A 27,542-nucleotide genomic window follows, 5' to 3' on the forward strand; every position below is an offset into this window, starting at 1 on the left:
CTAGGAAATCTTAATAAAAACAGGGACATTCATAAGAGGCACTGAATAATTCCTGAGGAAGCTTCCTCCATAAAACACCTGAGCAGTGTTGGTATCCATCCATTTCTGACCTTCTCTAGGTAGGTAGATATCCCTCTGGAATTGTCCTTGTTCTGTTACTGGGGCAACAATAACCTGAATTTAACAAAGATAATCTCATTAATAGTATCTGAGACACAAAATGTGTATAAATACACTTGGTCTTAACAAAGAAGATAGGAACCTCACTTGAAACATGTCCACAATTATTTGATCAGACCAGCTCGAGGCACATCACAAAGTTGCCCAGACACACTTTAAAGCAGTAAGAGACATTTTTATCCTGCATCTGTAATTCCAATTTTTATATATAATAAAAATGTAAGGCTTTTAATCGTAATTTAGTTGTTTTTATTATGTGATGATATATTTTGACTATATAATATGGGAATTTCTCTTTTATATAAAGTAGCAGTTTCAAAGAAGGAAATCCAGAGGGAGATAAAAAAAAACCTGCTCTGCTTATTTTTAATATGTAACAACCAGATGTTTTAAAGAATTAGACCAAAAATATTTATTTAAAGGTTTCCCCTGAGGCACTGATTTTTAAATCAACACTGCAAATTTAAATAGGTATCATTATACACCATAGCACTTCAGAAGCTTATCAAATACAAAATGATAAAGAAGATACAGGATCTAGGCTGCAAAAATTCAATAGATATTGTAATGCTATGATAAAAATTTTCTTAATAGGAATAAAGACAACACTGGAGATCCTGCCGTATAGCAGTATTATAGCAAAAGATATTAAAGATCAATGTCTTGTTGCCTTGATACAGCAGCAATTAATTTTTTTAGATGAGTCATAATCAGCAAATAATGCTTTAACATTTAATTAGATATTGGCTGTATTTGAACTTTAACTAAAAAGTAATTAAAGCATTAATTATTCTCTCATCTCTTCCAGATGCCTATTAATGCTACCGTAATTAATGATATCACATAGCACACAATTATCTTAATCATGTAGGCAAACAATATTTGAAATGGTTGGGATTATTGTGGACCAGACTATCTCATAGAAATATACATTATAAACAGGAGAGCTGTGCAATGCTTTGGCTTTGATTCAGAAAGGCACTTTAAGTAATGTGTACATAGCACTGGCTTGCAATTTCTTATAGCAGTTTTGATTTTCCACATATCATGAGGAAATTGCAGAGGGTAGACATGCAAATCAGTGAAATGACATGGCTGCTTTAAAGACTAGCAGACAAAGTGCTATGCTCACACTCCAAGACAATTTTTGGAAACAAATCTGAATAGCCTTCAACACTATTTAGATCAAAATGGGGCAACCACATTATTCACTTCTCTTGTGCTGATCCCTAACCTGCCATATAGGGATGCTATTAAAGGGTTATATCCTTCTTTACTGTGGGCAAGGCAAATTAAGGAATGGGATGGGTGGATTCTATCATCTTAGTTTTGCTCATTTTCAATCAAATGTCACTAGTTCATGAGAAAGCATCCACCAATCAACCTCTTAATTGGGAGGGAAATGGGATACAAAGAAACAGTTTTGATAGACTGACAGATCTGATCATCTCTTCAGTCTCTCCAGGCTTTGCACAAGGCATTTTTTGGGATTGGGAGAAGAGGTAGGCAAAGGGAATGACTTGACTATTTACCAATTGGCTCTCCAATCCTATGGCATTTATCCATGGGATCAGAGACATGGTACGTAAAAAGCCTGTTTTTTACTCACCGTTTCTTGGAACACTGTGCAGTGGAACAGCAAAGATCCCGCTTCAGTGTTCAGCCTTCCCACTGCTTTTTGACGGTTGATATAAAATAATTGTCATTAAATCAGTCAAATCTTTTTGTTCTTCCAATTCTATCTGGGTTAGGTAGAAAGTAGTAACTGGTATTATGATTGTCCTTTGATTAATTGAATTCTCAATATATTGTATTTGAAGGCCTTTAGTGTCTTCATTCTTGGTGTTGTTTTATTCAGGTGCTGCTGCTTTTTGGGTTGCAAGTTTTGTAGTTGCCATTAAAGTTTGGACTTTAAGGTCTTCTGTTGGTTGCTTTTGTTGTTCTTTGAAATCTCCTATTTTAGTATTAGTTTCCACTTCTTCTATTTGATTTTGGGTTCTTTTCCTCATTTAAAATCAAAATTTGATTTGGTGGCTTTAAGTTGTCAGATTTTTCTTGCAGTTTGGCTTTAATTTGCTCTGTCATTGCCAAAATCGTGTCCAATATCAGTTTATAATCAAGTGGTGGGATGTATTCATCCATTTCATTGTTGTTTGCAGTTAAATCTTCCATGGAGGCTGTTTTAATAATAGTCATAGATTTTCCACCTCCTGAAAATCTATTCAGTGCCAGGTGTTCCCACCCTTATCTTAGTGTCAAGGACAGCTCTGTTATTCAGTGAGCTCTCACAACAACAAAAAAAGGAAATTTACTTGCTGTACCAGGTTTCGCCACAAGATGTCATCAGTAACATATAACTTGCAATGTAGGGATTTTCTTTTCTTTTCTTTTTCCAAATTAATATAGAAATTTTGTAGGATTAGTCCAAATTTTTTCCTTAATTCACAGCTTAGAGAAAAGATAGGGTAGTGGATTCCCAGCAACAAATAGAAGCTTTTTAGTAAATACAGATGAAATTACTTAATTTCTTTCCTGAATTAATTAAAGTTCTTTTGTAGCTTTGAGGCTTTAAGATTTGTTCCCAGAGTAGATATTCGCCGTTTTCTCAAAAAATGGGGAAGGAGGTTTTCAGGAAAGTCCCACAGGAAGATGGTTAGGGAATAAGAATGTTAAAAGCTCACCCAGGTCCTCCAGATTGCTTCTTAGTGCTAGGTAGTGCTTTGGCTTTCGGCAGCGAGCAGCTTAATGATCGGCCATCGTTATGGCTGGTCTCTTCTTCTTTGGGCAAAAGGAGATGACTCTGGATTCCAGCGGAGGGCTGCTGCCCTTCCGTGATCACAGGAATGTCCTCCTCTCGGTAATCGCCCCCCCAGGGTGATTTTTGACCCTTTTCAGGGTCCTCCAAAAAAGAAAGAAATGGACAGCAGGAAGCAGGCTGTTCCTGCACATCCAGAAGTGCCGCGTGCACAAACCGGAAGCCGGGAAGAGTAGATTATGTTTTGACAATGTCAGTTTAATAAATACTTTTTGCTGATGTGCTATATAATATTCTTTTAAAATATTTTCAGAAGTGATACTGTGATGCACTCAGGTTTTGGTTTTGTTTTTTTGTTAACTGGAGAGAGATTTCCAGAAGACTTTAGGGAGCTGACATTTTCAGGTATTCTAATACACATGTAAAATGGTGTCAGCCAGCCCTTTGGAGCTGACCTAAAATATGCTAGAAAAGAATCCATGTCTTACCTCCTCGCCTATGAGAAACTGGTCATCAATGGTAAAGGCAGCTGGCTCAGTGGGGCTGAGCCACCAGGTGGGCCGAAAAATTGGATCCCCCCTAGATAGCCATTCCTTGCTGTATTTCTCAATGAGTGGAACCACAAAGTTCTGGTGTCTCTGAATATAGTACCTGGTGAGGTTCAACACCTGAAAGAAAGGAAGGACAACAGAACAGCTTTCTTTAAAAAAAATACAAATCAAAATAAAGAAAAGGTTGTTTTAAAGTAGTAGATGCAATAAGCATTATTTGCAAATGCTTCACCGAGTAGACACAGAATTAGGCAGAAAACATGGACTTCTTGGTATTTCATCAATTTATTCAGCTTCTCATCGTAATTAGACACTGATGGAAATTTCCTCCTGAACTGAATGTGGTCAGGTTTTATCATCATTACCAGTGGAAGCAGCAATTGCACATGCCTCCTGGAATATAATCTAATGAAACACTTCAAGAGAGGAAAAGGACAGAAAAGCAACTTGTCTAAAGTCAGCTGGTTCAAAGCCTAGAGTTCTAAAGACAGGTTAAAGCCAACAGAGAAAGAGGGAGGGAAGGGAAGGAGAAGGAAGGAAGCAAGGAAGGAAGGAAGCAAGCAAGGAAGGAAGGGGAACAGAGCGGAGAGGAGAAGAGGGAAGGGAAGGGAAGGGGAAGGGAAGGGGAAGGGAAGGGAAAGAAAGGGAATGGAAGGGCTTCCAGAAGTTTTTCAAAAGGAGCAAGATTGGAAATAACTACAGTGGGGAAGAATTCCAAATGTGGGAGGTAGCAAGGCACAGCTAATCGACAGAAGAAAATGCTAAAGGACTAAGAGGAAGGAGGCCCATATGCAGAGATTGTACCTCTGAAAGGACAGCAATGTTGTAAGGCTTCTGGAAATCTGGGCTAATTTGACGACAATAGCAATAGCATTTTAGACTGACATACTGCCCCATAGTGTTTTAAAGCACTCTCTGGGTGGTTTTCAATGTCAGCATTATTTGCATATTGTCCCCAACAATCTGGGTTGTTGTTTTACTGACCTTGGAAGGATGGAAGGCTGAGTCAACCTTGAGTCCCATCAGGATCAAACTCCAGACTGTGGGCAGAATTTGCCTGCAATATTGCACTTAACTACTGCGCCATTAGAGCTCAGGACTTTACAGCATTTCCCGTAGAGTAGTGGGGTAGGGATTTCCACATTGGTGGCCATTCTCACCTTGCTGGCCTCCTGTCTTACTGCCCTCCCTCTTTTTCCATAACTGCCTTACTATTCCTCTGATACAATCTCCAGTTAAGACCTTTTACAACTGTTTTTTTCCTTGCCTTGAAAAGAGCCACAGGAAGGAAAGAACAAGGAATGGGGAAAGGTGCCAATTAGCTGCCTTTTTAGTGCCTCTTCATGGCCAGTTGAAGGGAGTCCTGGCCAAGGCAACAAGAGGAAAGTGAGGGCAGTTCCAAATGTCCCGCAAAATTACTGCTAATGATTTGGATTGCAAAGCTGGCAATCGCATGGAAAGGCATGAGGAGAAGGCTAGTAATAGCTAAATTGAAGGAAAGAAGTAATACAAAAGGAACTGAGGGTTGGGTAGAGGGACAAAGAAGGAAGAAGGTAAAGGAGGAAGAAGAGAAGGAAGGAGAGGAACAAGTTTGAATTGGCTAGCCTATGAATGGCATTGTGGAGATCACAAACAAGATTTTAGCTAAATTTAGAATTAAAGCATGAGGCTTAAAATGATAGGTTGGAAGCACAGTAAAATATTATTATCACTGATGAAGGAGGAAAGTTAAGAACATAAATTAGTGTTAATAAATTGAGAAAAGAAAAAAGCAAAAGTTTGCAATATTAAGAAGGAAAGTATGACAAGAACATGTACTAGAATTTGAGGACAAAAAGAGGCATTCTGTAGAGGCATAAACACTCAGACTCACAAGAGAATAGAATGTGAAATAGAAAATAGAAATAAAGAGGAAAATGAAATGGATTGTTTGAGAGGGCCTTCAGGGATTTCTACTGTATCCATCTTAAGCTTGGAGATGATTAATCCTTCCAAAGAATACATTGGAGAGATAAAAACAGTAGGGGCCAACAGAGTACATGAGAGAGACAAATCTTGATAGTTCAGTGGGAAGTTTCAACAATTTTGTAAAGAATTCTGGGAGAGTGATTTATGTCATCAAGTTTTTGTCAACACTTAGGGATCAGACGGACAGATTTTCTCCATGATGATCTGTCCCTAATCTGGTTCTTCGGTTCTTCCAATTATACATTTATCGCTACTGTAACTGAATCCATACACCTTGCCTCTGGTTTTCCTCTCCTCCCCTTTCCTTCTATTTTGCCCAACATTAGGGCCTTCCCAAAGAGATGGATCTTTGCATAATATGCCCAAACTAGGATAATTTGACCCTGGTCATTTGTACCTCAAGGAAGAATTCTGGGTTGATTTGTTGGATGATCCATTTTTGTAAACTTGGCTGTCTGTGTATTCTCAGAAGTCTTCAAAAGCATCAAGATACATTTATTCTAATTACATTGAAATAATTTAGGATTCATATCAGAGGAGAAATAATGGATGGCAAGCTACTATCTATCTGCATTAGATCTCAAGTTTTAACAACTAAAAAAAGGACAAGGACATTTTTTTTCAGAGGAACTTGAAAGGTAGCAAACAACCAGCCTGGAAAAAAAGTTTTTTTTTAATTTTAGTATCATTAGAAAGCAGATGATACCACTATAATGGCAGAAAGTGAAGAAGAACTAAAGAGCCTCTTGCTGCGGGTGAAGAAGGAGAGTGCAAAACCTGGGTTGAAACTAAACATTAAGAAAACCAAGATCATGGCATCCGGCCCTCTCAATTCCTGGCAAATAGATGGGGAAGAAATGGAGGTAGTGACAGATTTTATTTTCCTGGGCTCCAAGATCACTGCAGATGGGGACTGTAGCCAAGAAATTAAAAGACGCTTGCTCCTGGGGAGGAAAGCCATGGCAAATCTAGACAGCACACTAAAAAGCAGAGACATCACCCTGTCAACAAAAGTGCATATAGTCAAGGCTATGGTCTTCCCAGTTGCAATGTATGGCAGTGAAAGCTGGACCATAAACAAGGCTGAGCACCAAAGAATCGAGGCCTTTGAACTATGGTGCTGGAGAAGACTCCTGCGAGTCCCTTGGACTGCAAGGCGATCAAACCGGTCAGTCCTAGAGGAGATCAACCCTGACTGCTCTTTAGAAGGCCAGATCCTGAAGCTAAAACTCAAATACTTTGGCCACCTAATGAGAAGGAAGGACTCACTGGAGAAGAGCCTAATGCTGGGAAAGATTGAGGGCAATAGAAGAATGGGACGACAGAGAATGAGGTGGCTGAATGGAGTCACTGAAGCAGTAGGCGTGAGCTTAAATGGACTCCAGAAGATGGTAGAGGACAGGAAGGCCTGGAGGAACGTTATCCATAGGGTCGCGATGGGTTGGACACGACTTCGCAGCTAACAACAACATCATTAGAAAACAAAAAAAGTTTACCTACCCTATCACCACAACAGACCCATGGTGGAATCCTGAAAGACATGACTGGAAGGAAAGTGACAATTTGGAGCCATCTAATATACAGCTCTTCATCAATCAGAAATTCACCTGGAAGTGTTCCACCTTTACAAAACATACAGAAAACTAAATTAGCAGGCTATATGAAATGTAAGATAAATCATTAATATTCAGCTTTAATTTTAGATTCAATAAATGAGTACGGTAACCTCTAGAGTGAACTGATAATATAATTCAAGTCATTGTAACATCACTTCTCTGTTCTCTCGATAACCAGGGCAGTATTAAAACATGACACAATCAATATCATAGCCCAGATCTGCCCAGTTCCTGGGCTTTTACAGTCTCAATCCTTTAACTGCTAATACAGAAACCAGGGAAAGGTGGTGTGGGATGGGGGGGGAGCAGAATTGCTGTTAAAAACCAGCATTTTTCCAAAAGAAACAACTGAAGATAACAAATAACAAAGAAACTAAACCAAGAAAGGCCTGACCCTTCATACATTTTGCCACTGATTAAATCTGAACAGGGCAAGTGTTCTGAAGCATGTCAGAAAACTGTAAACAGTATAATGATTGTAGTGGAAAATAACATTTCTGACTATCTGACTCTTGAGAGAGAAAGCAATATAATTGGCCTGATTGGTTTAGGTTATGAAAAATTAAACTGATACACATTTCCAGCTGGAACAGTACAATACAGTACTAATATAAATAGCTGAATTTCAGATAAATGACCCAGATAATTTCCTGTTAAAAGAAGGGAAATGTTTCATCTCCCTCTGTCAAACACATGCTTCACATTCATTTTTCAGGCAGCATTCCTCTTATATAACAATAGTAATAAAAAAACAGACAAAGCTATAAGAGTCGAAATAGAGGACTGATCCTTAAATGTTTCATACTTCTGGGCCTTTTATTTCTTTTCTCTCTTTTTTTTTTGCTAAACATTATATTCCTACTAACACATGTTTATTGCATCTGGATGACTTAAAGACCAACCCAACTCAACAGTAATTATTTTCACTTTAAACTACTAGAATTAAAATACCATTTATTTATTTATTTATTTATTTATTTATTTATTTATTTATTTATTTATTTATTTATTTATTTATTTATTTAATTTTTATACCGCCCTTCTTCCGAAGGACTCAGGGTGGTGTACAGGGCAATAAATATTAAAAAGCAAAGTACAAAAGTTAAAAAACAATTAAATAATTTATGCCTGATCTATACAATAGTTAAAACCATATTAAAAACCCAACCCCAAACCCATCAGACCAGGCCGGATTGCTCAAATAAATAAGTTTTTAGATCCCGCCGGAAGGAGCGGAGGTCGGGGGCCATCCGGAGCTCAACCGGCAAGCGGTTCCATAGGTCTGGCGTGCCCACAGAGAATGCCCTCCCCCTGGGGGCCACCAGTCGACATTCTCTGATTGGAGGCACCCTGAGGAGGCCCTCTCTGTGGGAGCGCACTGGACGGAGGGAAGTTGACGCCGGCCGCAGGTGCTGCCGTAGGTAATCCGGACCCATGCCATGTAGGGCTTTGTAGGTCATTACCAGCACCTTGAATTTCACCCGGAGGGCAACCGGCAGCCAATGCAGCTCGCGGAGCAAAGGTGTAACATGGGAGTATCGGGAGACTCCCAACACATTGAGAGTCTGTAACTCTTGATCAACCCAACATCTCTGATATCAAGACAATGAGTTGTTTATTTATTCCCCATATTTCTGAACCACTCATCTCCCTCAAAGAGGGACTCTGGGTGGTGTATAATAAAATATAAACACGGCATATAAAAATTAAAATGTTAGAATTAAAAATTTAAATTAAATTTAAATATTTTTAGAAGGGGCAAGAATAATTAAACCTGGTTAAAAAATAATTTAAAAGGTGAAGGAAGGGCTCTCAGGGTATCAAGTAGACCCACAGCTGCCTGCTCCTTTCAGCTTCACAAGTGAGGCTGCAAAAGCGAAGAGCAGGAGAATTGGGGGCCTGTCTCACCTCTGGGGGAGAATATTCCTGGTGTGTGTGTGTGTGTGTGTGTGTGGGTAAACAACAGGGAAGGCTCTCTTCCTAGGTCCTACCAGTCAGGTGTGTGGCATGTACGTGTTTCACTTTGAGAGCGGGCAACTAAATTTCATCTTTGATGTGTGCTGTTGTGCCCACAGTAAAAAAAAATGACAATAAAGGTTATCTTATCTTATCTTCTTCTGCCAACCTAGCAGTTCGAAAGCAAGTAAAAAATACAAGTAGAAAAATAGGGACCACTACGGTGGGAAGGTAACAGCATTCTGTGCGCCTTTGGCGTCTAGTCATGCCGGCCACATGACCACGGAGACGTCCTCGGACAAGCGCTGGCTCTTCGGCTTTGAAACGGAGATGAGCACCGGCCCCTAGAGTCAAAAACGACTAGCACGCGTGTGCGGGGGAACCTTTACCTTTACCTTTACGGTGGGTAGGTAACAGCGTTCCGTGCGTCTTTGGCATCTAGTCATGCCGGCCACATGACCATGGAGACGTCCTCGGACAAGCGCTGGCTCTTCGGCTTTGAAACAGAGATGAGCACTGGCCCCTAGAGTCGGAAACGACTAGCACGCATGTGCAGGGGAACCTTTACCTTTACCTTTACCTTTACCTTTACTCTTATCTTATCTTATCTTATCTTATCTTATCTTATCTTATCTTATCTTATCTTATCATCTTATCTTATCTTATCTTATCTTATCTTATCTTATCTTATCTTATCTTATCTTATCTCATCTCATCTCATCTCATCTCATCTCATCTCATCTCATCTCATCTCATCTCATCTCATCTCACTTCTTTAATTGAGAGGGTCTGCAACATACCTTCCCTGCCTGACTGAGTGGGACAGGCCAATGTAATGGGATGAAGCAGGTTCTGTAGGTAGGCCTGGCTTTTATGAAAAATAAGGCCACCTTTTACAATACAAGGAAATTACTTTGTTATGCAAAATCGAATTATATCTGCAAGTAAGTTATAGCATGTCTCGAAGCAATACATTATGCATATTCTGGGAATGGCCTACAAGAAAGCAAAGTGCATCAGGCAAACTGGACAGAAACATTTGAACTAGCACAAGTCAGACAGCACCGCTTTCCACACTTAGGTCAGGAAATGTAAGACTACGAGGATTTACATTGGCCAAGAGCCACTGGAAGACAACAACATCATTTCCACCCTCCAGAAATGTTTGGTGGCCCATATTCAGATCAGGGCCATCTAGCAAAATAGGATATGTCCTTATTATGATGTGCAAATTTACTTCCTCTGGGTTGTAAACCATGGCTTAAGGCATAACACAGTATGTCAATCTAGTTTTTTGTGTTTTATTCAATGAAGCTTAATTTAAAAAGGCAATGCTATTACAGCATGATTGTTGGAGATTATGGGAACAGAGTTTAAAGCAGTCTATTCCAACGTTCAGAGAGAATCTTGAAATTACAGAAACAATTTTTTATTCTAGGCAATCTGAAATCATCTCAGGCTTTTAGGTAAATTTGTATGGATATGGCTTAGGCCATTTTTTTTTTACAATACAACTACGGTATTTGCACACAATCTGCCCTGTTCAATTCCATTTTCAGCAGAATGCCTTTCCCCAGGCTTGTGATGGATGCATTTGACATTAACAGCTAGCTTTGCTTATTCGGTGACAGATTCCTCATTGCTCCTGAGGCTGGTTGCCTTCTTCTTTAAGTTTAGGAAAGGGCTTCAGTCTCTTTGCCCAGCTTTTAAGCGTCTGTCTTTTTTTCTGCTTGCGTTCAATTATTTTAAGACTAAATGTTGAGTGCTGCCTGAAGCCATAAAATGAAAGTCAGTAGACTAAAAGAAATAAAGTTGATGACATATCCATGGATTTGGAAAAATACCATGTTTCTTGTCCTCCACAAGTATAGAAGATAAGAGGTGACATTTTAGATATGCCCAATTGCTTTATTTTAGATTTTGCAGATGTACAGAAAGCTTTTTGGCATAACTTGAGCAAAATGGTGCAAATTGATGGCTAATGAAGAACAGCCAAAAGTATCTGGGAATTTTCATTCATAATCAGATATCTGAAACAAAGTTTCATGTCTTATCAAAGGAAACTGCCTCTTAATCAGGTGATTTGTCAACATAACACATTATTATGATGATTGGCTTTACATCTTCAGTTTTCAGATCAAAACAATTTTAGCTCTACTTGGAGTCTGAAGGCATTAAACCTGGGACACTTTCACACAGAAAACATACTATATCTTTGAGCTCTGGAATACAAATGTAATCCATGCTATGAATCAATTGCAAAACCAAAAAGCCTTGTGTTTTCATCAGTTAGATGAATGAAGCCAGGATTAAATGCATATGGATTTTTTACTTATATCCTTCAAGTGTTTTTACTAGTACGCAGACTAATGCCTAATAACTGAAATCAAATAACTCCAGTGTGGTGGCAAAATTGGACACTGATGTCAGATTGTGTACATTTGTCTCCCAGTAGGTATGTAAAAAGCTGCCTTTTATTGTCAGACCAGTAATCCATCTAGGTATACAAATTGACTGGCAGTGACATAGTGGAGCTTCAGAAAGGATTTTTTTTCCCCCTGAACATTACATAGAAAAGGGGGCACTGGATTTGTAGCTTTCTGTTTATAAATATTTATAAATTTATAAATATTGCCTGATTTTTCATTTATGTCTGTAGTAGCCTTTTAAAACAGCTTTTGAAAGAAACAGACCATATAATAATATTACCTATTGCCTCTGGAATGAAAAAGTTATAACCAAGAAGACTATAATGAAGCACAGATGGAATAATCCCTTTCAAACCAGCGTAACTCCAGTCAGATTGTCGTGGATTCATTTGGAAAAAGAGTGGCAGGTGGCTGGATCTGTAAGCAATACAAATAATTATACAGTAAACACGAAGTTACTCAAGTGCACAGTAAGTGCTTACTGGAAATACCAAATGCTGCATCAAAATCACAAAAAGTCAAATGGACCTTGAACATGGAAACAGACTCTACTTTTGATGTATTACTTCTTGTTAAACAGAAAGGATAGGCCAGAATAGATGATTGCATACATGGCTTTGGGGGAATCAACCGTTCCTGTATTCACTAGAATACAACAAACAGAGGAGGAGTGCATCTAGTTGAAGTTTCCTCTCTAGAATCCCACTAGAAAACGAACTTGGTCAAAGGAGGGCCATGGAATAAATATTTTCCGATGTGCAGTTCAAACTCATATGAAGCTCTTTTAAGACAGTTGGGGGATTAAAAAGACAAGAATTACATCACTCAGAAAGCATGGAAAGCAGCTATTCAAAAAGTTCAGATTAAAGGCTGAACTCAAAAACACGAACTGGCATTTCTATTGTTCAGAACTATCCCAGTGAAATGACAGCATTAAGGTTATTAGAATTAATGCTGGGGTCGTTGACTTGCATGTGTAGAAAACTCCTTTTAACAGAAAATAATGGGGGAAAAAATGAGATGAAAACACGTGCTTATGTGGGACAGAGCAGAGAAAGGGTGCTTGCAAATGCATGGAGTTAGGAGACGTTTGAGAGATATTCATGCAGGATTTGGGGAGGTCTACAACAGTGATGGCGAACCTTTTAGAGACCGAGTGCCCAAACTGCAACCCAAAACCCACTTATGTATTGTCGGATGCTAGGTGGGTGTGGCCCATTGGGTGGGTGTGGCCCATTGGGTGGGCGTCGCTGCTGTGGTAATGGCAGACTGGGACTAAAAAGTTCAAATGCTGCATCAAAATCACAAAAAGTCAAATGAACCTTGAACAGGGAAACAGACTCTACTTTTGATGTATTACTTCTTGTTAAATCGAAAGGATAGGCCAGAATAGATGATTGCATACATGGCTTTGGGGGAATCAACCGTTTCTGTATTCACTAGAATACAACAAACAGAGGAGGAGTGCAGCTAGTTGAAGTTTCCTCTCTAGAATCCCACTAGAAAACGAACTTGGTCAAAGGAGGGCGTGGCCCATTGGATGGGCGTAGCTGCTGTGGTAATGGCAGACTGGGACTAAAAAGTTCAATTAATCAATTCCAACTTTGCGAGATCTTTTTTTCCCCCTTGAGAAGTTGAAATTGATTGAACCTTCTTTTTTTTTGCACACAGCAACAGAGGCCTAAAGCAAAATGGTTTTATAAAACCCAGCTGAAGGCCTAGGACTGGGGTAACAGTGTGCGTGCCCACACAGAGGGCTCTGCGTGCCACCTGTGGCACACGTGCCATAGGTTCGCCACCACAGGTCTAGAATTTTGGTGGAAGAGCACTTTCCTAGACCAGGAAGGAGCTTAATTTAGAGTGTAAAAACTTCTTGAGTAAGAAAACAAAGGAAGGATCCTTATTGAGACTGTGATCAAAGCAATCTGCCTAAATCATCTAGTTTCTGGCACGGGATGGTAGATCTCCACAAAATTTCCCATCGGCAGGAACTCACAATTGTGCTAAGGGACTAAGGGTCATGACACACCGGCATTCTTTCGTTCTTCTGCTTAAAATGAGGTGAACTACCAAATGATGTTATAGTGTCTTTGCCCACAGTAGCCAATACTTTATGTACTTATTGTGAAGTCGGGATAAGTAGGGTGCTTGTTTTGCCTTCCTTTATTGGCCAGCCTGAAGGAACACATATTGTCTTAAGAATTAGCAAATAGTGATAGTGAGGATGGACAGGACAATCTGTCTGTGAAGGGGTTGAGAAGGAAAAATACAGCTGTGTGTAAGTGTCCTAGGAAAATAAATCCAGCATATTGAAATAGGACTATAACTTTGAGTCCCATGAGCATGTCTACTTTGCTTCTAAGCAAAACCAAAACAACTCTGCATTTCGCAGCTGAAATAGAGATCTTTTTCAGAGGGAATCAATTTTTATTTATGGATGTTCAAGTCACACTGTACAAATTCAGAAAAAGTTACTCAGAAATTGAGTCCACGTTGGAGGGAGGGGGGTTGGCAAAGGAGTTCCCTTACTTTTCCAATTGTAGGCTATTAGAGAAAAGGATACACTGTAAAAGGAATCACAACCCAACTGTTGAACCCATCTTGATCCCTATGTGCACTTTCACCCTCTTGGATTGTATGCTATGTCCCCTCCAAAGGAATGGGCTTTCTCCATCCCAGTGCCTTTAACATGGGATGTAAACTATGAATCTCATCATTTACTGCTCCAATGTTTGCCATCATCTTGGTACCCTAAAGGTCCTGCATCACTGTACTATATGTTTTGGGGGATAAGATGGAACTCTTTGTCATTTCCAAAATGCTGGAAAGATCATTTATTCCATGATATACTGCTTTTTCATTGCAGAAAATTAATGGGAAAATTGTCCCTTAATAAATATGCATGATAAGTCTTTCCACTTGTAACTGATAGGGGGAAAGCATTATTATAAAAAGTAGATGGGCTTCAGGGCTAGTCAGCGCTTTCCTTAATTCTTTCTTAAACTTTTTTCTGAAAAATAAACGAACCCAATGTTCTTAATCCCATATCGAACCTAAAAAAGGAAGAAGAAAGAAGAAAAAAAGACATCTTTGAGGACAGCCACTTTCCCCAAATTAGCGCTCTCTGCAGTGTGTGTGTTTGAGGTCATTTCCCAAATTCCCATGATACTCAGACAGACAACATATTTGGAAATGGGAGAGAGAGATCTAATTTGGGGAAGGTGATTGCAGAGAATTCTAAACCAAAGATGTAGAGCATTGACAAGTATTGTCTGTCTCCAAGAACTTTCACTTTCTTTTCTAAAGACATTGAAGAGTCACTTTGCGGCGAGATGGGTGACAAATTTAATAAATAAATAAAAGATTGGCTTGCCTTAGGACAAGAGACAGTGTGAGAATGTTTCCTGAAACCAACCTTGTAGCGCCAGTAATTATTGATGAATTTCCCAACATTGTTGCTATTGAGCCCAAAATACGAATGTACTGATCCCCACGGAGTTCCGCAGGAGGTGGGATCGCTTGTTCCATAAATATGTTGCCTTCACTACCTTCAAAAACCACATACTTTGCTCCCAGTTGTTGTTTCAGGAGCTTCACCTGGCCCAGGTACCAGAGTACTGCAGCCTGACTGGTTACATTCAGACAGGCTGAAAACTGCCCTTTCCATTTGGTGAGGAGTGGCACCTGTAACAGGGAAGGAGGACATAAGAAAGCTGTAGCAGAAGTGGAGACTAATTCCTATAAACTGATTAGCCAACAGCATGCAATTCATCTGCTAAATTGGAGGACTAAAAAGGTCAGCTTTGATTATATAATGTTAGACTTATAGAATTTATGTACGATCTGCAAGTGGGCGAATTGGGTGAACAGAGGTAAAAAACGTAGCAAAGAAAAGTCAATAGATGAAAGGTGAATGAATATGTGGTAGCATAACTGGTTTGCCAAGACAGAAAAGGTATAGTGAATAGTGTTCACCATATAAATTTTAATTTTCTTTTCCTGTTTCTTATCTCAGGCGTATTGTTTCTTTGGCTTACTGTTTCTTATTGTTTTTCTGCACACAATGTACACTGAAAGGAAATAGCATGATAGGTATATAGTTATTTAACAGCATTTTTGTACTGCTCCAACATAAAACATTCTGGATCATCATACAAGATGCTTTGTGTATGCGATGTATAAAATATTTCCATGCCAAAGTTTCCATTTCTTAATCTTTCATAAATCGCTTTGGAGTATAACTGTGGTTATCTTTTCAGGCAACCCAAGAATGCTGAAAATATGTTGAAGTCACTGCAGTCCGATCAGCACTTGTTTTCTAATTGATCAGGAAAAGAGTATTGCCCAATGAATGTCTCTCTCTCTCTCTCTCTCTCTCTCTCTCTCACACACACACACACACTGACTTCCCATAGATTCTGGAGAAACAAAAAGTCACTCAGAGAAGGAAACACAATACAGGTAGTCCTCAACTTAAGACCGCAATTGAGCCCCAAAATTTCTGTTGGTAAGTGAGAGAGTTGTGAATTGAGTTTTGACCCATTTTACAACCATTCTTGCCACAGTTATTAAGTGAATCGCTGCACTTGTTAAGTTAGCAGCAAGGTTGTTAAGTGGGTCTGGCTTCCCCATTGACTTTGCTTGTCAGACGGTTGCAAAAAATGATCACATGACCCCAAGACATGGCAACCATCATCAGTACGAGTCAACCGCCAAGCGTCTGGATTTTGATCACATGACCGTGGGGAATTCTGCAATGGTCGTAAAATGTGAAAAACAGTCAGAAGTCCTTTTTTCAGTGTTGTTGTAACTTCAAATGGTTACTAAATGAACTGTTGTAAGTCAAGGACTAGCTGTAGATCACACATGTCAAACTCGCGATGTCACGTGATGTTGCGCAACGTATCGGGATGGTTTTGCCATTGCCGGCAATGGGGTGGGTGCGGCTTCTGGATTATGTGTCCGGCCCGCAGGCCGACAGTTTGACACCCCTGCTGTAGATGTTTAGGGTTTCCCCAAGGTAGTCCAGTATTTTGCAAAAAAAAAAAGTGGTTAATCACAGACCTAGTCACAAACACATGAGTAGAGGGATGCTGTAATATAAGTGCAAGGACTGATCAAAAGTCCCTTTTTTCATTGCCATCTTAAGTTCAAACAGTCACTAAATAAATGGTCATAAGTTGAAGATTACCTATAATGTGATTTTTTTCCTTCTGACATTTGCTAACTCTAAAAAAAAAAGAATTAGAAGTTCCTGCAACCTGAACTGGGGTGCTTGCATATCCCTCCATCCTGATTAAGCCATAACCTGCCTATGTCCATGCAAGCAGATAACAACAAATTTGAAAAAAAGGTAATACAGAGGGAGCTGAGTAGGGTTAAATGCCTCCCTCTTGCCATAACACCCAAATCCCAGCAAAAGGAGAATCTGCCCAAATCAGCTGGAGTGTAGCACAATTTTTAGGACAAAACAGTAAATTGATCCAATCGCTCACCTGTTCTTTATACAAATTTTGGCTTTCATTTTCCTTTAAAATAAATCAAGTGGCCAAATAATCCTATGACATAAATGACCATTAAATGCAATGGGCCAAATAAAAGAGACAACATTAGCAAATTGTACCGAATAGTCACTGGATTCAGAATGGTGGCTCAACCAAAATTCTTCTTTCCCTTCTTGCAGGGACCTTTGGAAAATTGGTGAGTTGATGCTTGTATAAGGGGACAGAGTGATGGAAAGTTTTAGTGGTTTCATACGGAAGTAGTTCATGCTAAATCTCAGTGCATGCAGCCTTTTTCTTCTGAGCAGAGGTAAATAGATGTGATCCTGCAAGGGAATGAGAAGAGAGAACAATGAGACTGTACCTTTGTTGCAGAGGTCAAGAACTATGCTATATGGGTAGTAAGACTAATTGCTTATTATGTAAGCCATTGCTTATTAAAGAGAGCTCCAGCTGCGCACCTAAATTATGTAGCCAAGAGAGATTTTCCAGTTTCCTAATTAGTACCTCGGCATCAAAGCAGAAACCCAGGAAAGAGCACAAAAGAGATATTGTGTATAGATTGGTAGGCAAAACTTGAATAAACTCTTTGGTGGTTGTAGTTGAGGGAGCTGAGCATGCTTAGATGGACTTCTGCTTATGAGATCATAACTTTCAACAATGCTGTAATACAGTATGCTTCTATCTTGGATGTCACTGGGTGAATCTGGTCAGGGCCTAGATAGTGTGTTAATAGGAGCCTCAGAAACTGCTTGTCAGATTTATGATAGTATCTAATAATAACATCCATGTCTTCTCCAAATAGTTGTTTCAACAGTGTAGTTTAGTCTGAAAGTATAGCCCAAGGAGTATGGTTCTCTGACCTAAAGAAACAGCACACACCTACTATATTAAATGGATTCTTTCTTTCTTTCTTTCTTTCTTTCTTTCTTTCTTTCTTTCTTTCTTTCTTTCTTTCTTTCTTTCTTTCTTTCTTTCTTTCTTTCTTTCTTTCTTTCTCTCTCTCTCTCTCTCTCTCTTTCTTTCTTCCTTCCTTGCTTCCTTGCTTCCTTGCTTCCTTGCTTCCTTGCTTCCTTGCTTTTTCTTTCTGTAATAATTTAAGTCTTTGCAAGGTGTTGAATCTATAACAATTACAGCTAGTAAGTATACCAATAGCTATTAAATACTGTCATAATCAAGGAAATACCCAGTGGCTTAGAAAAAGATTTGTTTGCCAAGCATTTGAAGAATGATATTTTGAACTATGATTTATTGCAGAATATTAGAATTAAAAATTGTTGAGGAATGAACTTTGTGAATGATACTTGGATTTGCTGCACATACCAAATTTCGAAGTACCATTGTAGACACTTCACTGAGAGCAATTATGCCCTCCCCAAGATTATGTGTTTGAAGCTTATTGTAGAAAAATCTCAGTCCTCGCTCCATTTGAGCAAAAGAATCAGCCATATCATAATACCTCCAGACTGGTAACCTGTTAAAAAGAAATGTTTTGCTTGATTTAACAACAATTGAATTGCCTGGACACTTATCTTGGTTTCCAAGGGTGAGGGACACAGTGGCTAGGGTGATTATTAGATGGGTCAATGTCAGGCGCAAAAGATTATGTCCATCCAAATTAAAATGGTTTATTGCTACTGACACCTAAGCATATGAATATCCTTAACTAACAGTTAGCACCTGCTAGGAGTTAATGGATTTAGGATGACTTAGCTCACTTGTGGTTATGTAGAGATTCTAAGTTGATCCCTCTTTTAATTCCACCCCCACATTCTGCCACTCCTTCCCCTACAGTCGATATGCTATACATATAGGCACAGGACTTTTTGTTGATAGAGTTCTCCTGATTTCTTTATGCTTTTCAACTATTTTAGGTTTTATATTAGTCTTTTTGTACTCTACTCAAAAGGGCAGCAAAATATGTCCCTGTATCTTTGGGAGCCATAGTGAACTTTTCAGTCTGATTTAGGATCAAGCTATATGTTTCTGACTTTTTCTCCCAGTCTGAAGCCCTTTTAATATGTAAGGACAACAACTCCCAGAATTCCTAGATTTTGGCATTAAACAAGTGCTTGAGATATCAGACAACTCTACAACATTTCACTTAATTCTTACCTAAGTATGTCTGTATCTGGCAACCTTGGTTGTTGTCTCGGAAGTCGACTTCCCAGTTCCCGATGAGCAGATGTGATATTTTGACTCACACACACAGTGTACTGCAGGGAAGCCATGTCCGTGCCAGGGGTATTTTCAAGGCAAAAATGTTTGTTTCTCTCTACTGAGAGAGAGATTGGTGTATCTGAAGCCATCATCATGGTCACTCCTTCAGTGATAATACACAGAAAAGCATTGTTCATGAATCATTAAATACTTTTTAAATATAATTTTTCTTTGCGAAAGATAAAGTTCCAAAGTAGTTTGCAATTACTTTCTTCTGACATGTTATTTTCAGATTCCCAGTATAGTCAGCTAAGCTAGCATCTGCTGAAATAATGTTTGATGGACACTGTGAGAAATAAGAACCGTCCCCCATCCCTCTTTGAAGATGTTGATTTTTCAAAATACGTTTTAGTTAGTATCTTAATTTGTCAACCCAGCCTAGTGCTGGGTTGTTTTGGATTACAGCTCCCTTCACATTTATTTTTGTAAATGGGAGTACTAATACAATAGAGGACTATGGGTCTTTATGTATGAGTGTGTATACTGTATGATAAAGTCACACAAGCCTTATACGTATGACTACATTATTTTATTTATGTTACTTATGGGTGAAATTGCATAAACATTCTGTTGTTTACAGATGGAATATTGCTAAGCACATTGGTTTGTGCTTAAATTGTAAGCCGCCCTGAGTCTTTGGAGAAGGGCAGGATATAAATGGGATTAAAATAAATAAAAATAATAGATATAATTAATTCCATAGTCTACAAACTTTGATGGAAACTCTGAGTACTTAGATCTCTTTTTAATCAATAGTCTCTCCAAACCAAACACTATATGAGAGAGGCGTTCCCTGATTTTCAGACTTGTTGACCCTGGCAATAAATTCTCTTCACAGTATGATACTCAGTTCTGAACTGTGGCAAATCTTTCTTCAGGAGCAAGCATTTCCCCTTGATCTACTAAAATGGGACAGGCCAGAGACACTAGGTTACCAGAAGTTCAGTAGTTCACACTTAGAACATTAAAAATGCTTTACAATGTAAAGTGTGGCAAATGTTTTTAATGCTAGTGTGCTGTTTATGCCACTTAAGATGGAAAGGAAGGGTGAGATAGGTTCTCCCTGTCTAGTCCTTTTGAAAAAGATATTTTAAGATATGGAAAGTACCTGCATCCAACAGACTAGGACTACCCTACTCACTTTTGGACCATACTTCTGCCCTATTCTTAGATAGATTTAAAGTTATAATTCCATTCTGTACATCCCCTCTTCACATATTTGGAACCTTGTTAAAGTTTCCCTTGACAATCAGACAATTCTATGCAGAGTTACAAATCAGAAAAAAAAACACCTTTCGTCTTTTGTTTTCTCAGCCTAACAGTATTAGGGACCGGAAAGATGTACATGCCCTGAGGAATCGAAAGCAGGCACACTAGTTCATGCATTTATTTGAATTTATATACAGGTAGTCATTGATTTATGACCACAATCAAGCACTTGCTTGTCAGAAGATGGGGATCACATGACCCTGGGACACTGCAACTGTCATAAATACATGCCAGTTGCCAAGCATCTAAATTTTGATTGTGTGACCAAGGGGATGCTGTTGTAAGTGTGAGAGACGATCATAACAGTGGCAATTTTTCAGGGCTATTGTAACTTCAAATAGTCACTAAGCGAGTAGTTGTAAACCAAAGACTACCTATAGTGCCTAACTCCCAAAACTAAGGATGAGTTACAAATCAGGGATACAATATATAAAGCTCATCTGTTAAAAAGATAACAGCCTAGTACCAATAATCAATCAGATAACTGCAACTGTGTTACCAAAACCCAAGTGAAATACTATCATTATGACTATCATTTTGACAGCTCTGTGGAAAGTCAACTTCTTGGGGTATGTGATGCATTTCATGGGGTACGTCTTCTACATCAACTGTTCTGGAGAAGGACTGTCTTTGGTCCTGCCATGCCTCTTCAATCTCATGTAAGTTTTATATCCTAAGCATAGCTGACTCAGGAATTCTGGGAGTTGAAGTCCATGAGTCATAAAAGAGCCGAGGTTGCCTACCCCTGTCCTAAGCAATCCCTCTCTTCTTGACAGCATAGGCTGGGCAGATTCCTTCCTTTTCTTAAGATAAGAACTCTTTTGAATTGAGCTTGATTCTTAGAAGCTAATTCTGAGGTGCCCTCTCAGCACATTCTCAGAGTTGTCTCAACACATCTGGAAGTCCTCATATGAGCAAAGATGGCCTACTCTCATGCACCGTTGCACAAGCAAGTAGATACCATTGTGCATAATGCACAGACTGAACTATGTTATTAGAAATATGACAAATTACTCTCAGTTCTGGGGTGGCCAATACTTAAGGTAAATAGCTGCCCATCTCCTCTTAGTCTTTCAGGAATGAAGAATAATACTTAGGACCATAATAAGATATCCCAGATAATAAAGCAGCAACACTTCCTCCCACTAATAAGGGCGAACAGTGGTAGCCAATGCTGGCCAGGCTGTTTTAGCATTGGAGCCAGAAGACTATACAAACATTTCTGGCCTCTTTCTGATAATCAGTTAGGACAACAAAGTAGTTATCCATTTTGTGGTAGTCCATTTTACCCAATGCCCTGACAGCTGTTTTTAACTAAAGTTTTCAAAAGTGTGTGTGCTATTGTATTTAGACACCACAATTTAGGAAATCAAATAAGACAAGAAAACTTACCGGTGGATCCCAAAAAATATCTTTCTAAGACAGAGCCAAAAGCATTTGGGCTTTTACTAAGGTTACTGATAGTGAACGGTTGGGACTTGATGTTCATACTATTCAGAGGCCAGTGCTGTCTACTGACACTGGCTCCCCCATACCAGGAGACATTTATCATGGAAAAGCAATCCTGTAAAACAAAATACAAGATTTTAAAAAATGAAATCTTGTGCTTTCTTGAATGCAGAGATTTTTTAGCCCAATCAGCTTCTGAGGATGGACTATGATCTGGCTGGGTTTGATAGAATGAACGTATCATAAAAGGCATGAGGACAGCTTGCTAAACAAGGTCACATACACTGGAGGATGAAGGTCCTCTTTCCTGAAGCCTCCTGCCTTACTTCACTTGGTGAGGACACATGAAGAGGGCCACTAAATGAACAAAGAGCTGGGGCAAGGACATAAAAGTGAAGGCATTCCTGGATATTTTCTCCCAAGCCACTAAGTGCTTTTAAAAAAACAACACAAAAACACTAAATTGAGCTCAGAAATTAACTGGTGATCATTGCAGCTGATGAAACTCTGGCATGATAAGATCATATGGTTTGTTCTCAATTACAACTTTGCAGCTTTGTTTTGAAAGTCCCACATACCACAGATCGCAGTTATTCAATCAAGAGGTTACTAGAAAATGTATGTAATTGATACCGTAGTATAAGAAGTCCTCGTCTTACAAACTTTTATTTAGTGATTGAAATTACAACAGCACTGAAAAAGTGACTTTTGACTATTTTTCACGCATCGATTGCGGCAGTCACGGTCACATGATCAAAATTTGGACGTTTGGAAATTGGCATTTGTTGCGTGCCATGAGGTTGCAAATGTCTCGGGTCACGTAGTCATCTTTTGTGACCTTTTGACAAGCAATGGAGAAGCCAGATTACTAACTTAACAACTACAGTGATTAACCTAACAACTGTGGCAAGAAAGGTTGTAAAATGGGGCAAAACTCAATTCTCTTCCTTAACAATGGAAATTTGGGGCTCAGTTGTGGTTGTGAGTCGAGGACTACCTGCATTTTTGTCCAGAAGAAATACAGCATGCTATAAAGGACACTTCAAGTCACCAAAATCCAAGTGCCATTTCTTTCAACCCTAAATCAGAAGCATCCCCAAGTTATGGGACCGATTTTTCAAGAGGGGTGCAAATATTTCCAGAACAGATTGAACCCTACTGTGATAGGCAATAATTCCCTTTACTTGTCTGATATAAACTTCAATGTATTAGCCTTCATCTAATCTATTATCATAATTCTTTTACTACGTTATTATCTATCTGGTGATCTGCAGTTCTCCTATATCTTTCTATGCTTCAGGGAAATTATGAAGGATTCTTTTCCTTATATTTTTCAAATCCGTGAGATGGGTAGCCAAGGTGGCTGCAGAAAATTGAAGAAAAATGTAGCAACAACTAACTACCCCTCCATCCATTCACTACTTTATACAGTAGTAATGAGTATATTTAAAAACAAAAACGCACAATTGTTATCCAAATAAATTCTAAAGCAAGCTTAGAATGAGGTGGAAAAATAAGAAGCCTATTCTGTCGGGGAAGAATATCTTTGTGAAATTAGAGAATGGATTTCTTTTCTTTTTTTAACCATATTAGCTTTTGGTAAATGTAAATGTATTTTATTTTCCGTGGCTCCCTTTATGAAAAGGTCTTAGTAAAGCTGAAATCCAGTTACGAACGATCTCATTGAAAATATCCTTTTAAATTAAAAATATATAATTAACAGGATTCTTTAGAATAACATCATTAAAACTATGGTATCCTTATGCAGGGTCAAAAGTTTTGCTATTACAAATTGAGAACGATATTAGAGAACTCCAAAGGATGTGATTTAGAAATGACTGCTGAAGGCAATGGTATATGGCAGTGTAAGCCAATTAAAATATAATGTGACCTGATTAATCCATCCTGCACTCCTATTATTAACAAAGATTTACCATGTTGCCATAAAAACAACAAGCAGGCAGCATATAATAATAAGTCCCTTGAAGGGGTAATTCCTGTATTTACTGCTTATTACCAGAATTATTATCTTTCACTCGATGTTACAAGATGGCTGTCAGGATTTATTACATGGCCAAAAGTTCAATTCCTGTATTAGAAATACTTCTGTATTGATTAAGGTAATACTTTCTTCTTGAATCCTCTGCTCTCTTTAATGTAGGTCTATTAAAACTAGCACTAGATACAATCTCTTTAGCTTCGCTGGCATACAGAAATGCTGCTAGTTACAGAACTGCCATTGTTAGACTTTTTGTTTGCCTGTTATCCACAAAGTACTTCTACTGTATAGAAGGCATCAGAATGTGAAGAACGGCTTTGTCTGAGCAGATTCCATCTTCAAACCAATCCATGGTTGTTATAATATCAGTAGAAGGTTCCTGTATCTTTATGAACATGAATAATCTGGATAACGACATCAGCTTCACACATAGTTATAACTGATTCAACTCTGAGCTTACTAATAACTTTGACAAGAGGCTGGAGTTGCCTTGTTATGTCTCTGTGGTTCCTCAGGACAGAATGGGTTCAGTATACTGAGTTAAACACCTCTTTGACTCATTCGTGCTCAACAGTGGTATTCTAAAAAGTCTCTTCCCATCAAGTCCAGCAGTTCAGTCTCACAGTGGCCATCAAATTGCACAAAGAAGCTTACTAGTTTCCCAGCAAATGGCCTTCACTGTTAACTAGGCTAATAGCTATTGATCCCCATGACTTCCATGAAATGGTCCAACCCATTTGTTAAAGCCAGTCAGACAGCACTACATTTTGTGGTAGTAATTTCCAAAGTTTAATTATGCACTGTGTAAAAAAAACACTTTTATCTGTCCTGATTCAACTAGGATTTTTTTTAATTGGGTGACCTTAGGTCAGATCTAAATGTATGGATTTCAGAGGACTAGGTTTTTTACTACTGGAGTCATTTAAAATTGATGTTTAAATGTTAAGAGTTGTTTTACAGTTGTACTCTTTCAAAATGCTATTCAAATAGCTTAAACTATTACAAAATTATTAAAACTGCCCAAATCAGTCTCAAGCATATTTTAAGTTGGGATCCAAAGGGCTGGGAGATGAAAAGCTAGCTAGCTGGAAGTTCCTTCAGACAGTTCTGGGACTGTGGACTTCATTTCTGGGAGTTGAAATCCACAAGTCTTAAAGTTGCCAAATTTGGAGAGCCCTAACAGAAGGTATAACAAGACCTTTTTAGAATTTATATGTGGTCTCTTGTCTTTCAAGTTACCAAGATCTGACTCTGAAAAGATTTGGCTTTATTTATCCTGCAGTTGGTGGATCTCTTAAAAAAAAAGAATTATGATTCATTGTGATGGACGAAAGTTAACCTAGCATAATCCTCTTGCTTAAAACAGAGCAAATTCATTCAACTGTTTATATTATTTCTGTTATGATTTCTTCCTTCTCTTGCTGTCTTTCCAGAATTTTGAAATGGAAAAACATTTCTCACATAGCATCAATTTTGAATTTATTTTCCAGGAATGGCTAATATATTATATTAGTAAATAATTCCCAAATGAGGCAATTTTCTGAAGCTGTGAAACTGTATGGCAATTCAGATGCCACTGTATTTCACTGTTTTCCACGGTATCTCTTTTTCCTCCTTTCCCCATAAAAGTGTTGAGAAGAAAGAAAAAAAGACAAAAGCTCTACTTAATGCCTTTTGATTGACAGTGTATACAAAGAAACCAGAAAGGGGGCAAAAACCAGAGATCAGTAGTTAATTAAAAAGACACATTTTCATTAAAGTTTCTTTAATTAACATTGCATTTCCATTGTCCTTAATCTCAAATATAAAATCTCTTAGCTGCAATATTCATTTTGCAAAATCTCAATCGTGAAGATATTTGTTTGGAAGGAGAGCTAATTTCTCATGGTAGACTATTTCCAATTGTGTAAGCCCATACATGCATCTGAAAACATATCTTTTCCAGCTTTGCATGTCCAAAAAACAGCACAGTTCTTACATTTCGGTTCTGGTAGAAAGACATCTGTTAGTTTTGAAATTAATCTAAAGCCTTCTCACACATTCTCTTACACGTGGACAGAGTAAATATAGCAAGGAAGATTTCTGCTGTCATTTGGACATTTAGCTTTGGTGACCACTCATACACAGTACCTCAGGTTGTTATTTTTTACACTATTGTACATTTACATATTTGATAGAGTTATTGTAGCATCTTCTCAACAATTAAGCTATGCAAGATAGCTTGGATTCAATAATTTCATACTGATGGAGGTCACATCCACTTAATCCAAGGAAAGAGTCAACATAATTTGCTTTGTTGACAAATTTCGTGGTGCCTTCCAGACTCCTTTTGACTCCAGCCTTTGGAGTAGGTGTGGCTGGTGCCTGCACAATAACCTTTTTTTGGGGGGGGGGGTGTTGTTGTTGTTGCAAGAACTAGAGGAGAACAGGGGAAGTTCAGTTAGCAAATGGAAGGGAAGTAAAGTGACTGCCTCATTTTTAGAAATGAAGGAACCACATTCCTTCAAGAAACGGCTCTGAGAGAATGATTTGCTTGAAGCTTCATTAAATGAAAGCATCTTCCATTAACTCACAATTCTGCACTGAAATCACTTTGGGATTTAATTATAGTATAATTGCCATTTTAAATTTCATGAGCGCCAGCTTTATATTATCCATTACCTCCTGCATCTTGAGATTTTCATAGCATTTATGCAGAAGAATCCCTCTCTAGATTTTTTTTGACATATCTTTGTATGGTGGGAAGGTAGAAATAAAGATTTTCTATGTTTACAATAAAAACTAAGTTCAATGCAGCAACTGTTTGCTATTGTAGTTATCAGTCTGAAATCCAAGCTGGCCAAAATCCTATTCTTTCTTCACATCATTACTATCTTGACATCACCACAGCTGAATTTGCCTTGTTATAAAGTTATTTTGAGAATATAATAGAAGAAAATAGAAGAAAAGCTATAATCAGTTACCTTTACTTTCACCTGGCAGTGAAGGGGAGTCCAGTTGATGTTGTAACATTCACTGTTGGGAGAAGAGTTGGAGTCCATGAAGATCTTCAGTTCAACTATAGCTTCCCAGGTGTAACAGAATTCAGACCGATTCTGCCAACATATGTTCTTTATGAAAGGTATCTCCACATCTGGGAAGCTTCGCATGTGAATCTTTAGCAAGTTTCTTTCTTCTTTCAAAGTCTGAAGGATGAGACTGTGATCTTTTCGATCCCAGATCAGACCACTGGTACTACTTCTCAGGATCCAGTTTGTGTTTGGCTGATCCACTACTTGCCAATAAATAATCCCAATGGTCATCAGAAGGAAGACCACTACCCCAAAACAGGCAATCACTCCTTTCCAGGTTTCATTCATTTCCTTTAGGCCAGAATCCCACATCACCTCTGGAATTCCACTGAGGTTGTTCCTAGGCTGATTGTAAGGCATTGTTTTAATCAGCAAAGAGACAGAAGGAGTAAAAGGAAGAGGAGAAGATTTAGCAAGGGATTTCAGGGCCCCAAGCTTTCTGTTATTGAATTTTGCAGGAAATTCTGTTCTGTCTCCCAACTCCACCCCACAGACCCTGGCTATCTATCAATAATTCCACACTATTGGTACCCAGGAAGGGGAAAAACAAAAAGAACTGGACAGAGTAACACTCCTGA

At 38.6% G+C, this 27,542-nt stretch overlaps 1 protein-coding gene across 1 annotated transcript; it reads right to left on the reverse strand.

Moving 5' to 3' along the window:
• Positions 1 to 27,324, reverse strand: LOC310633166 (SITS-binding protein-like; the record flags this gene model as incomplete). The annotated part of the gene is made up of 10 exons (XM_083350847.1): positions 1 to 174; positions 3,424 to 3,603; positions 6,955 to 7,076; positions 11,736 to 11,872; positions 14,871 to 15,139; positions 17,079 to 17,282; positions 18,280 to 18,430; positions 19,072 to 19,279; positions 21,838 to 22,009; positions 26,857 to 27,324. The coding sequence occupies 10 exons, from the start codon at positions 27,322 to 27,324 to the stop codon at positions 1 to 3; spliced, it is 2,085 nt and encodes a 694-aa protein (XP_083206973.1).
• Between the last annotated feature and the right edge of the window lie 218 nt (positions 27,325 to 27,542).

This window comes from Vipera ursinii, assembly GCF_947247035.1.
Source record: "Vipera ursinii genome assembly, chromosome: 1".
In the NCBI taxonomy this organism is placed as follows: domain Eukaryota; kingdom Metazoa; phylum Chordata; class Lepidosauria; order Squamata; family Viperidae; genus Vipera; species Vipera ursinii.